Source organism: Myodes glareolus, chromosome 2, assembly GCF_982192425.1.
Source record: "Myodes glareolus chromosome 2, mMyoGla1.1, whole genome shotgun sequence".
Taxonomy (NCBI): domain Eukaryota; kingdom Metazoa; phylum Chordata; class Mammalia; order Rodentia; family Cricetidae; genus Myodes; species Myodes glareolus.
Window position 1 is genome coordinate 106,491,408 of NC_142027.1, and position 11,589 is coordinate 106,502,996.

The window sequence follows — 11,589 nt, forward strand, 5'->3', positions numbered from 1 at the left end:
CTGCTGATAGCCAAGGTGATGTGGGAAGTCCTTCTGTATGTGTTGTTTTTATTACATAATGAGTAAAGAAACTGCTTTGAGCATATAACAGGGCAGATTAAAGCTAGGTTGGCAGGGTGGGGTGGGGGAAGTAAACTGAATCCTTATAGAAAAGAAGACAGAGTCAGGGAGACACTATGTGGCTGTTAGAGGGGAAAGATGGAAGCTGCCAGCTGGAACCTTGCCATGAGCCCGGTAGTAAAATATAAAATAATAGAAGTGGGTTGATTCTAGATGTAAGAGCTAGCTATCAATATGTTTAAGCTATTAGCCAAACTGTATTGTAAATAATATAGTTTCTGTGTGGTTATTTCAGTTCTGGGCAACCGGAAAGGAACAAACAGACTCTACCAACGTCAAGGCATACGAAAGAACTCAGAAATCATTGGGTTTGAGGCATCAGAAACTGAAAAAGTCTCATTCTCCTCTTCAAATTTCTATATTGATTAAATGAAACTATTAATAGCCACAAATTTTATTTCAGTGAATCTAAAGAAAAACTGGTTACATCTTCAAGTTCTATGTCTCCAACCAAAGGGAACTATAATGGGTGACCTGCCTCCATGACCTTTCTACTGTTTGGAGTTTTGGTTAGCTCTGGTTTGTTGGTTTCAAAACAGTCTCACGTAGCCCAGGCTGACTTCAGACTCTACAGGTCCTAATGATAGTTTCCAATTCATAATCATGCCATCTCTACCTGTCACTCATTGGGATTATAGGCTTATGTTACCATGCCCGGATTCCTCTAGTACTTTTTGTTACTGAATGGCTCTGGCTGGGGAACACAAACGCTAAAGTGTGGTAGCCTGGCTAGAGCCTATGTCTGCTCACATTCAAACAGTCTTGCTCCTTTCACCCTGAGGGAATTTTATGTAAATGATGTGGAGAATACTGGTTCTGTGTAAGCCTCTGCTGTGGGCACCTTTACTGTTCCTCCTTTTTGCACAATGGAAACTTACGTGGCACTTCACGTAATCATTGAAGTACCATCCATGAGGCCCCTTCTCTGTGCCCAGCTGCCTGTATGGAGGTGATGGTGAATTAACACTCTTTTAGGTGACTGAGCAGATGGTCACCATGGCAGCCTGCTTGTGTGAACACCCCAAGGATGCTCAGAGGAGACACCACCCCAGCTGCCAGATCACTACGACCACGGCTGCGTCTGAGTTCAGCCTCAGAGTCTTGGATCCAGTTACACCACAGCAGACATCTCACAGCTGCCCCAGGAGACTCTGCTTTAGTCATGAGAAGCCTTGGCGACTTCTCCATCACCCCTCTAGCTTCAGCTAGTCCCATGGGGATGGGACAGTTTTCCAATGACTCAGCAACCTGATTGATACACATTCGAGACTTGCCACTGATGGAATAAGAGCAGCATCTATGCAGGACTGTGATTGGTGGATCTGAATCATGCATACCTGTCTCAGGGTTTCTATTGCTGTCAAGAGACACCATGAGCATGGTAACTCTTATAAAGGAAATAATTAATTTGGGGGTGGCTTACAGTTTCAGAGGTTTAGTGCATTATCTTCATGATGGGAATGTTAGCATGCAGGTAGTCATTGGTGCTGGGAAAGGAACTGAGACTTCTCCACCTGAATTCACAGGTAACATCAAGTGAACAGTATCTCCGGTAAGTGTACTTGAGCATAGGACCTAAAACACACCCCTTCAATGGCTCACTTCCTCCAACAAGACCACACCTGCTCCAATAAAGCTATGCCTCCTAATAGTGCCACTCCCTATGGGCATATGGGGGCCAACTACAGCCACACTGCCAAATGTCCATGCACCACCTCTGGCTGTGAAAGCAGCCTGAATTTCATCCTTATTGGTCAGTGTAGATGCTATCCTTATGTCCCAACATGCTCTTTGGTAGAAGCTGACAGACTGACTATCAAACGAAAAGACAGACTGGACTTGGGAAGGAAGTCTTGTCCTAGGGGAGACCCCAGAGGTCAGAATATCAACATGTCTGGGAGTAAGGGAAGCGGGGGATTGTAGATGGGCCTGTGAGGAAAGGAAGCCTAATCTGCAACCCAGTCAAGACATGGTCTCTCCCCTCTGGAGGAGTGTGAAACGGTCGGGAGTGTGGCTGAGATGTCAGTGTCCAGGGAGTGTGGAGAGAGGAACAGGGTTCTCATGCAGTGGTTCTCAGTGTGGACCATGGTCCCTGCCTCTCTCAGTGTCCCTGCTCATGGACACAATCTGCTTCTCTCTAAGGTCTCACATAGGTGTTAAGAGACAGGATACACATTGCTTGGAGGAATATATTTATTAAAATGTTATTAACTCCATGGACAGATAGGAAACAGTAGAGTTGGGATCTCAGGAGCAGAGATAGAGAGATTGACTGGGTTCTGAGGAAAGGAAGTCAGAGCACACATGGCGGGAGTGGGGTTCTCTTCTTGTACCTGTCCATGGACGGATGTTTCACAGCACTGGCCTGCAGCCCTGCTCTCTGATCCTCAGGTTGATGTGAAGGAAGAAGGGATTGAGATGCAGGAAGTGTGGTCAGCAAATCCTACATTGATGGAAACTCACCACCCTGGTGAGCGATGCTGGCCCCTGGAGTTCTGTTAGCTGGGGACTAACAGACAGTGCTGTGCCTAAGAAAGAGAGGACAGATTTCCATAGTAAGTTTTCGACTTGCCCCATTTAGGTCCCCAAATGGACGCAGGTCATTGGGCTTGGCTGCAGATACCTTCTCCCACGGAGATATCTCTCCCCACTTTTCTTTTATCCATTAATATGTAATTTTCAAACCCTTCATTTAAAACAAACTTTGAAAATGTCACGACCTTGATTTATCCCCTTGAAGAATCTACATTATTTTTTTATAACATGGTTTTTTATTGGCCTGTTACTTGCTTGACCAGAACTGGGATTACATATTTCTGTCACTCCCCTGGTTTACAATGTGAGTGCTCCCAGTGAGACTCAGGTCCTCTGCCCGTGTTCAAGGGTTTCTAACTCAGAACATCTCTCTAGCTCCCTTGCATGCCTCTCATAACAAACTTCCTCAAGCAGCCCCTCACCTGCTCTTTGGCTGGGGTGTCAGCTTTAGTCTGCTGGCCTGTAGGAGAAGAAACAGTATCAGTGTGGAAGCCATGCTGATCCTCTGTCTGCCTCTCAGCTGTCCTCTGTGTTCAGACAACATTAGGGGTCCATAAAGCACATAGCTCTGCAGCAGCCAATCAGGGACAGGAATGAGAGTCCCCAGGCCCTCAAGCTGTTCCTCAGCTGTCCTGCTCAGCACAGTCAATCAGAGGACAGCTCTTCTGTCCACGGCCCTTGTCCATGTCTTTATCCCTTTGCTTCCTTCCCCTGTCTTGAACTCATGTCCCTTCCCTGCTCTCCCTGCTCTGCACTCACCAGGCCTCCCTTTTGTCTCCCTGGAACCTGGCTTCCTGGCTTTTCCTGTGAGTGAAGCTGTTGCCCCCTGTAAATTGAATCTCAGGGTTTGAATCCCAGTCAGACCTCTGCTGCCTCCCAGACTGCTGCTCTCCACCTCTCAGCAGCTCTTCTTCTCCATTGCAGGGCTGAGCCCTTCTGAAAACCAGGGCCTGTATGTTCAAGTCTGTGTTTCTGGACTTTCCATTATACTCTGCTATCTGCTCATCTCTGCTCCTGTCCTGTGTTCATCTTCACTGATCCTCTAATTTCCAGCTGGGACTCTAACGAAGTAGGTACAGATTCTGTCCTGGTTGAGTCCAGCCTGTTATCTGTCCTCGTGTTCTCTGTTCTCTGCCCTGCACATGTTTACCGTGCTGGCTGTTCTTGGCTGTCAATTGCACTGTAGTTGGAATGAAGTATAATCTAGAAATGGAGGGATTACTTGTGATCTGGATCTTGAGGGAGGACGACAGCATGCCTTTGATCCAGACCATGAGACTGGAAGGCACACCTTTCATCTCGGCCACATCGTCTGTTGTTAGCTGGTGTAAGGGCAATGGAAGAAGGAAAGGTGTTCTTGCCTGCTTGCCTTCACCTCTGTCACACACTCGTTTCTGTCTTTGAGATCCCAGCAGAGCAGCTGAGACACCCAGCCTCGTGGGACTTAGCAGCTACTGGGTCCTTGGTCTTTCCATTCACAACTAGTCATTGTTGGATGGCAGCCATAAGTCATTCCAATAAATTCCCATATACATTCAGAAATATATTTAATTATTATATTCCTATATCCATATATTCATTCCATAAGTCCTGTGACTCTACAGACCTGACTAATACTTTTACCTTTCTCCATGTCACACGGCAGAAAATCTCACATGGGAAGATCAGGTGAGGCCCTGTCCTGGACCACTCACCTTTTCTTCCACCAGAGGAAGATCAGCATCACATAGACGGGGGTTATGAGCACAGCCGTGGCCACCATCACCCCAATTGTGGCTCCAAGGTTCACAAGTGAAGGATACCTCTGGCCCTCTGTGTCCTCCAGTCCAGCTGGGGTGACTGCGGAGGTGACGATGGAGGGGCTCTGTATGGTGATTCTGACTGCTGGGGAGAGATGAGGCGTGAGCAGACCCTCCCTGGATGAGGAGGGATGGGGGAGTGTCACATCTTGTCTTCTCTGTGGGTGATGGGATGGGAAGCAGCTATTAGAAGTTCACAGAGGGGAACACATGCTGAAGGCTGAGACTCTGGGAGAGCAGGCTCAGTGCACACCCTCCACTAGACCTGACTGTATATCCTCAGATCTTCACTTGTCACAGGTAACCAAGCCTTGGAGATACAGTTGTTATGTTATAGATATAGAGAACATGACATTTTCTCAGTCAATAGAGTGTTTGCTCTCAAAACTTAGACCTGAGATTGATCCCTAGTATCCATATAATGAGCTGGGTGAACTGGGCATGGCCTTTAATCTTAGCCCAAGGGGCAGAGGCAGGCAGATCTCTCTGAGTTAAAGCCATGCTTTCTATATAGAGTTCTACAGGAAACAGAGCTAAATGAGTTGTAATCCCTGTAATGAGAAGGTGGAGACAGGCGTGTCTCTGGTGCTCACGGGTCTCACAACCTTGTCTACATGACAACCTTGAAGCCAATGAGAGACCCTGTCTCAAAAAATAAGGTGGATAAATGCTGAAGTTGTACTGTAGCCTCCACATGTACTGAACAAATGTGTACATTCACCCGCGCGCACACACACACACACACACACACACACACACACACACCTTGATTAGCAGACTCATATAATCACACACAGAGAGAATGCATAAAACTATAACAGAATGTATACAATTTTAGTCACAGGAGTACAGCACAGTGCAGGGCAGAGAACATTCATTTGCTCTGCACACACCTCTATGGTTAATTCCCACATTTACCTATTTGGAAATTGTAGTCGAGCACTTCTCAACATGGGGGTCCATAGCCCCACAAGGGTCCATATTGGATATCCTGCATATCATAAACTTATACTACAAATCATGACAGTGACAAAATTACAGTTATGAAATAGCAAAAAAAAATTATGTGGTTTATGTCACCACAACAAGAGGGACAGTATTAAAGGGTCATAGCCTTAGGAAGGTCGAGAACCCCTGATCTAGAACCATAAAGCAGCTTCTTTCCCTTCCCTGAGCCCTGGCAGCTGTGGTTAGACATTACATCAGGTCAACATGGCAGCCGTAGAGACTGCACAGAGAACTGGGCTGCGGGCATCCTCTAATGGGTTGGCTTTAATCCAGTCAACAGGCACTGCTGGATGTGGTGGCACATGACTCTAGTCTCAGCACTCGGGAGACAGAGGCAAGGAGATTTCTGTGAGCTGAAGGCCAGCCTGGTCTACAAAGTGAATTTTGGGACAGACAGGGCTCAAGCGTGAGAACCGGTGTTGTGAAAATCATGAATAAATAAATAAGTAAATAAATAACCTTGGAACAAGGCTGTGATCAACAACTGAGCAGGTAGACTACCTCAGCTCCAAGATGGCCCTGTATAGAGTTCCACCATGACAAGACTGGGCCTTATGGCTCAGTGTGCATAGGCCTGCAGTTACTTCTGCTTCTGAGGAGAGGCCAGGATCAGAACACAGAGCAACCACATCATGAAACTGGGACATTAGTTTCAAAATCCTTGGTGCTTTTAAGGGAGATCTTAGGGAAATGAAAGAGAAAGGGGAGTTGGGAGATGAAGAGGAGACATGGAGTGGGTAGGGAGGGGTGAGGGATGTATTCTGGGGATTTAGTATGGGAAATGGGAGACTGTGGTGACACCTAGCAGTTCATAATCAGACCAGAGGACACCAAGAATATCCGATGGGCACCTACTGCTCATTCTGACCTTAGGTTGGTGCTGTGTAGAGATGCCCTATATGGGGACTAACTGGAGTCCTGACACAGGACCAAGTGAGTCAGCTACATCCTGGAGAAGTCAATCCACCTTGAGGTCAGGGGAAGGGGAAGTGGGCAGAACCACAGTGCTAGTTTGGGTCAGAATGGAGGTGAACTAGGGGGTAGGACACAACCTGAAACCAAGAGGGGGTGGGGTTCCCTCTGAGCAGAGAATGACAGACACATCAAGGAGACAGCCAAGGCTTGGACATAATTACGCTGGAAAGATCCTGTTGGCAGAGGCCTGGGCAGAGCCAAGGGAAAGGAATATAAAACCAATCTCGGAGCTGTGGAACCTGAGGGGACACCTAAGGGACAAGGAAGTCAGAGGCATCAAAGCCACAGCCAGGGTGGCTCACCATTGCTGATGATGAGTTGAGTTCCACGTAATGACCGTTGCACCTCTCTGCCCTGTTTTGTGTGCAGTTGAACTTGGCAGAAGTACACTGTCTGGTCCTTCTCCTTCAAGTCCAGGATTGTGAGGGCTCCGTATGTCTTAGGCTGTGTCCAGTACAGGATGAGCCGGCCCTTGAAATGCTCATGTATGAAACCCGAAGAAGAGTTGTAGATCAATTCCCCAAGGAAGTGCTTCCTTCTCCAGAGAATCGTCATTTGTGAATCCCATGCCAACCACCGTGGGGAGTAGAAAGAGAAGGGGATCTCAATGGAACCACCCTGGACACCAGAGAGGTGTGCTGGTTGGGTGACCCCAAAGTATCTTCTGTAGGATCCTGCTGGGTTTCCTGAGAATGATGGGGAGAATTTGAAACCACTTCAGGACATAGAATGGACAACCCAGAGCTTCCCAAGCCAACATTCATAGGCAGGTGTGGGACACAGGGAAGGACTGTCCCTATGTCCCACTGTCCCAAATGGGACAGGACAGACAGGGAAAGGTTGGGCTGGACCAACTCTGAGGATGAGGTTTCTCTGCGGCACAGAGGACAGGTTGGCTCCTAGAGCAGTCACCTCTCCACATGCCAGCCGACTCTTCCCAGACCCACTCACCCCTCCTGTGATTAAGTCCCCAGTAGTGAGGTTCCCACCACTCACCAGCTGACAACAGCAGAAGCAAGAACCAAGACAAGGCCTGCATCATTCCAGGAAATGAGACCAGCGGAGCCATCAGATGGGAGAACAGTCCCTGTGGATGGACCCTGGGGTGCTCACAAGTCAGGAGAGAATCAGAGTAGAGTGACCCGCATTCCCTGGCTCTTCTCATGTGGAGGACTGATGAGGGCAGGGCCTCCTCCTCATGGCCAGCAAGTTCCATTATTACTCTGGCTTCTTCTTTCCCATGTTGCAGAAGATCCGCGTTTGTGGTCTCTGAGAAGATGACTGAGCCCTTGAACCCAGCCCCCATTTTTGGTTGGAAGTTACACCCTTGACCCCTGCATTCTGGGCTCTCCTCTCTTCCACCTTGACCTCCTGTCTCATCCAGTCTTTCCCATTCCCTTTGCATCCTGTAATCACTGTTTCCTCAGCTCTGTAATTTCTTCCACTCCCGTCTTCACCTCAGTCTGTTTCTCACTGTGTTTCCTCTCAAGCTGTTTGCCTGTGTCGTTCTCTCTAATAATCAGAGGTAAAGAACTGATTGGTTTCTGGTCACTTCAGACACAATGAGAAAGGGGGTGATGAGGACACACATTCAATCTCCAGTCCTAGTATGGTGACCCCATCTTCATCTGCTCTTAGACCTTTTGTTTCCCTCAGGGACTCCTCACAGCACCCCAGGAAAACCAATGTCCACTGGCCACTCCTGCCCTGACTGCCTGCTACTGCTGAGCCTGTAACTTTCCTGGGCTTCCTGGGTGACTGTCTCTCTCACCTCAACAGTGACTCCCAAGCTACTCTAGCTTCTGAAGAAGCCTTTCTGCCTCCCCCCAACCTTAACACACACTCAGAAGAGGAAACCAAGGATCAGAGAAGCCCTGGCACATGTCACATGACTGGAACACAGCAGGTGCTAGACTTCAGTCCCATGGAGTTCTTGTATTCCTCCACTCCACATAGATTTCCGGCTATCGGCTCAGTGCAGCCTCTGAACTCCCCTCAAAGGACACGGATCTGCTGCTGGGCTCCCAGGAGGCTGTTCCCATAAAACACTTGAGTGATTCCTTCTATCTATGTCTGTTCTAGAACCTTCTTTGCATGAAGTGGGAAAGAAGGCTCAGAGCAGCAGTGTGTCATTATTGATATATTGCCTGGGACATCTCTGAGAGTGGACACAGCTGGACTGTGGCTGGGGTGTATGTGTGAGAGGTGGGGGCAGAGGCTGTGGTGTCCTCAGGGCTGGCTCTGTAGGAGGTCATCCCATCCTTTCTCATGACCAGGTGTCATCAGTTCTCTGAAGAGCAGGAAGACAAGACTGTGCCAGAGGAAGTGGTATCATTCTCCCGGAGTGACATGCTTCCCTTTCCATGCTTCCCTGCAGGTGGCTATGCAGCGCCCTCTGTCATGTCTGCTTTCGCTGCCTTCCTCACAGTCTCCATGGTCCTCTGATCCCTTGACCTGAGCTCTCATGGTCATGGACCTCATTCTCACGGCCTCACTGCCAGCTGCACATGGACGCACTTCTGTATCCATCCTTCCTGTCCTTGGAGATGCAGAGCACAGAACCTTAGGGATGATTTAGCCCCAAACGGACCATCAGTCAGGAGAGGGGTCTGGGCCCATTGTACCTGTCAGAAAGGCCTCCCTTATTGGATGGGGTCTCATGTAGCCCAAGCTGAACCTTGAACTTTTTATGTAGCCAAGGATGATTTGAACTCCTACAGAACCACCTCTCTGTCCTCCCATGTGCTGGGTGACAGGTGTGCCCCATTGTTCCCCTTTGTCCCTGCTAGAGATAGAACCTGGGGTTCTGTGCATGCCAGGCAGGTAAGCACTCCACCATATGAACCTTGTCTTCATCCTTAGTGAGGTCTGAAAGGGGACCCTCCTCGTCAGAAGTGCTCACCTCTAGGCTTCATCTGGCCTTGTTCTACTGTCTGGGGCCTGTGGGTAAAAGTTATTTGATGACAAAGTCTCTCAAGGAGGGGCTGGACCCGATGAGGTTGCATTATGTCAGCTGCTGGTCTTCTGCATTTTTTCAGTTTTCTTTTGTTTTTAATTCTGCCATTTTCTCTTATATTTTAGGTATTAACAAAGATAACAGTAAAAAAGCTCTTACTTCTTCAGGATCCCAGCTGCCCCTTGTGGGGAACCCCACTGCTGCCACCTGCTGGATCCTTAATCCCAAGTCATGGACTCTGTTCTAGTCTCAAGTCCTGGACTCATTGAATCCCCATAGAGATCCTGCTATGAGATGGTTTCTGTCCAGGATGATGTAATCAGTCTCCTGCAGTGACAGCCATGTTTCTGTGGAGGAGCAGACTGGACTGTGGGGTGCACACATGGGACTTTTACATACATGTGACCATGGGGAGTGTCAGACTGCAGTGTTAGAACCTGACTGCTGTTCAGGCTGTAGCACAAGTGTGCCCTACACCCACAGAATAAATGAGGGTAATTTTAAAAGCCACTTAAAGTGGGCTAGGCATGACAGTGCAAGCCTTTAATTCCAGCATTGAGGAGGCAGAGGCAAACGCGAGTGGATCTCAGTGAGTGTGAGGCTATCCTGGTCTATATATCAAGTTCCAGGCCAGCCATGGCTATAGAGAATTTGTCTCATAAAAACCAAAAGAAGCAAAAAAATCCAAGCTGGAATGTGTTTTAAGTAGTAATGCCTGAGTTTGTGCGCTGGCCTCCACATAGGTGAGCACACTCATGCACACATGTGCACCTGAATACAGACACAGAAGTGTCATGCAGGGAGACATCCACAGTTGATGTGCCCCCACATGTTTACCAGTCCTCATCCTGAGTAAACATGACCTCCTGAGACTAGCATTGTGACTCTTCAGACTCCAGTTCCTGATCGTGTCCCCAGCATTCAGACCCTGATTTTATACCCAGCTGTGTTTTCCCATGACACTGATGGCAGAGATAGACTCAACCCTTCCTATTTCTGTCTGAACAATCCAATTCCAGAAACTTCCTTCAAATAACACAGCGAAGGGCAGATGGGCCCTGCTTCAGCAGACAAATCATAGATGAAAAGTGTCCATCTGTCCACCCATCTATCACACCATCCACTCTCCCATTCCTTGAGTTTTTTTAAGTGAGAACTAATTCAGCCCAGAATGAGCCCAGAGTAGTTGCCCAGACTGGGTCCTGAGAGAGTTGAGGGGATGCTTGAGTGTATGGTTAACCATATTTTATATGACTGTGCAGATAGATGGTCTTCATGGTAGCCTGTTTATATGAACACCTCAGGGATGCTCAGAGGAGACACCATCCCAGCTGCCAAGATCACTGTGACCATTTCTGCTACTGAATTCAGTCTAGAGGCTTGGATTCAGTTACGCCACAGGGGACATCTCACAGCTGCCCCAGGAGACTTCTTCTATGCCTGTGTTTTGGAACCCCGAATTAACTCCAAGGAACCAGATTCTGATGTAAAGGTAAAGGGGTCCCTGCTATAGCAAGGTTAAGCCTGGACCCTCCAGCACAGGGACCTAGCAGGTGAGAAGGGAGAGCAGCCAGGAGCCTAGGGAGTGACAAGCCTTCAAAGGGGAAGCACCACAATTAAGGGGGTGCATATCTCTAAGACTTAGTGTTGGGTAGAAGGAGCACAGAATAGGGAGATGTCTAAAACCATTGGTCAGTTTTTGGGCACGAAAACCCAAATAAAGAAACATAAATCACTGATAAGTCTTTGGGGACATCTGGTCCCTGTTAAATTTTACTGTCTCTCACCTTAGTTGGCTATCTTTTTCAGGTTTCACCATTACAGCACATTCCTGAGGCTGAGGTCAGTCCCAGGACATCAGTTGCCTTAAGAGAAGCCCCATCTTTAAGATGGGGTCTGTGAAGTCATATTTTGGTTAGATATTTCAAGGTCTCACACTTCACTTGAGTCATGAGAAGCCTTGGTGACTTCATCAGCCCTTGTAATTCACCTAGTCTCATTGGGTTGGGGAGTTTCCCCAATGACTCAGCAAAGGTCCATGATAGACACACATTCGAGGCTTGTGACTGGTGGAATTGGTGCTGCCTCTAGTGCAGAACTATAATTGGTGATCTCAATCAAGCATGCCCATGCACCTCTTGTAAGCAGCTCTGAAGCTGCAAAGATATCCTGACTTATCGGGAAGCCAGGCTATAC

At 48.1% G+C, this 11,589-nt stretch overlaps 1 protein-coding gene across 4 annotated transcripts; it reads right to left on the reverse strand.

Annotated features, from left to right (window-relative positions):
• Positions 1 to 2,299: 2,299 nt before the first annotated feature.
• LOC146895483 (paired immunoglobulin-like type 2 receptor beta) lies at positions 2,300 to 7,634 on the reverse strand. 4 transcript variants are annotated; one of them, XM_087903365.1, is made up of 5 exons: positions 7,434 to 7,629; positions 6,740 to 7,123; positions 4,350 to 4,539; positions 3,078 to 3,115; positions 2,300 to 2,648 (listed from the first exon to the last, which is right to left on the reverse strand). In XM_087903365.1, the coding sequence occupies exons 1-4, from the start codon at positions 7,600 to 7,602 to the stop codon at positions 3,103 to 3,105; spliced, it is 756 nt and encodes a 251-aa protein (XP_087759491.1). In that variant the 5' UTR covers positions 7,603 to 7,629; the 3' UTR covers positions 2,300 to 2,648; positions 3,078 to 3,102. The 4 variants fall into 4 exon arrangements, with proteins under 4 accessions (XP_087759491.1, XP_087759490.1, XP_087759489.1 ...); XM_087903364.1 differs by lacking the exon at positions 3,078 to 3,115 and having other exon boundaries at positions 4,350 to 4,536; positions 7,434 to 7,634; XM_087903363.1 differs by lacking the exon at positions 3,078 to 3,115 and having other exon boundaries at positions 7,434 to 7,631.
• Between the last annotated feature and the right edge of the window lie 3,955 nt (positions 7,635 to 11,589).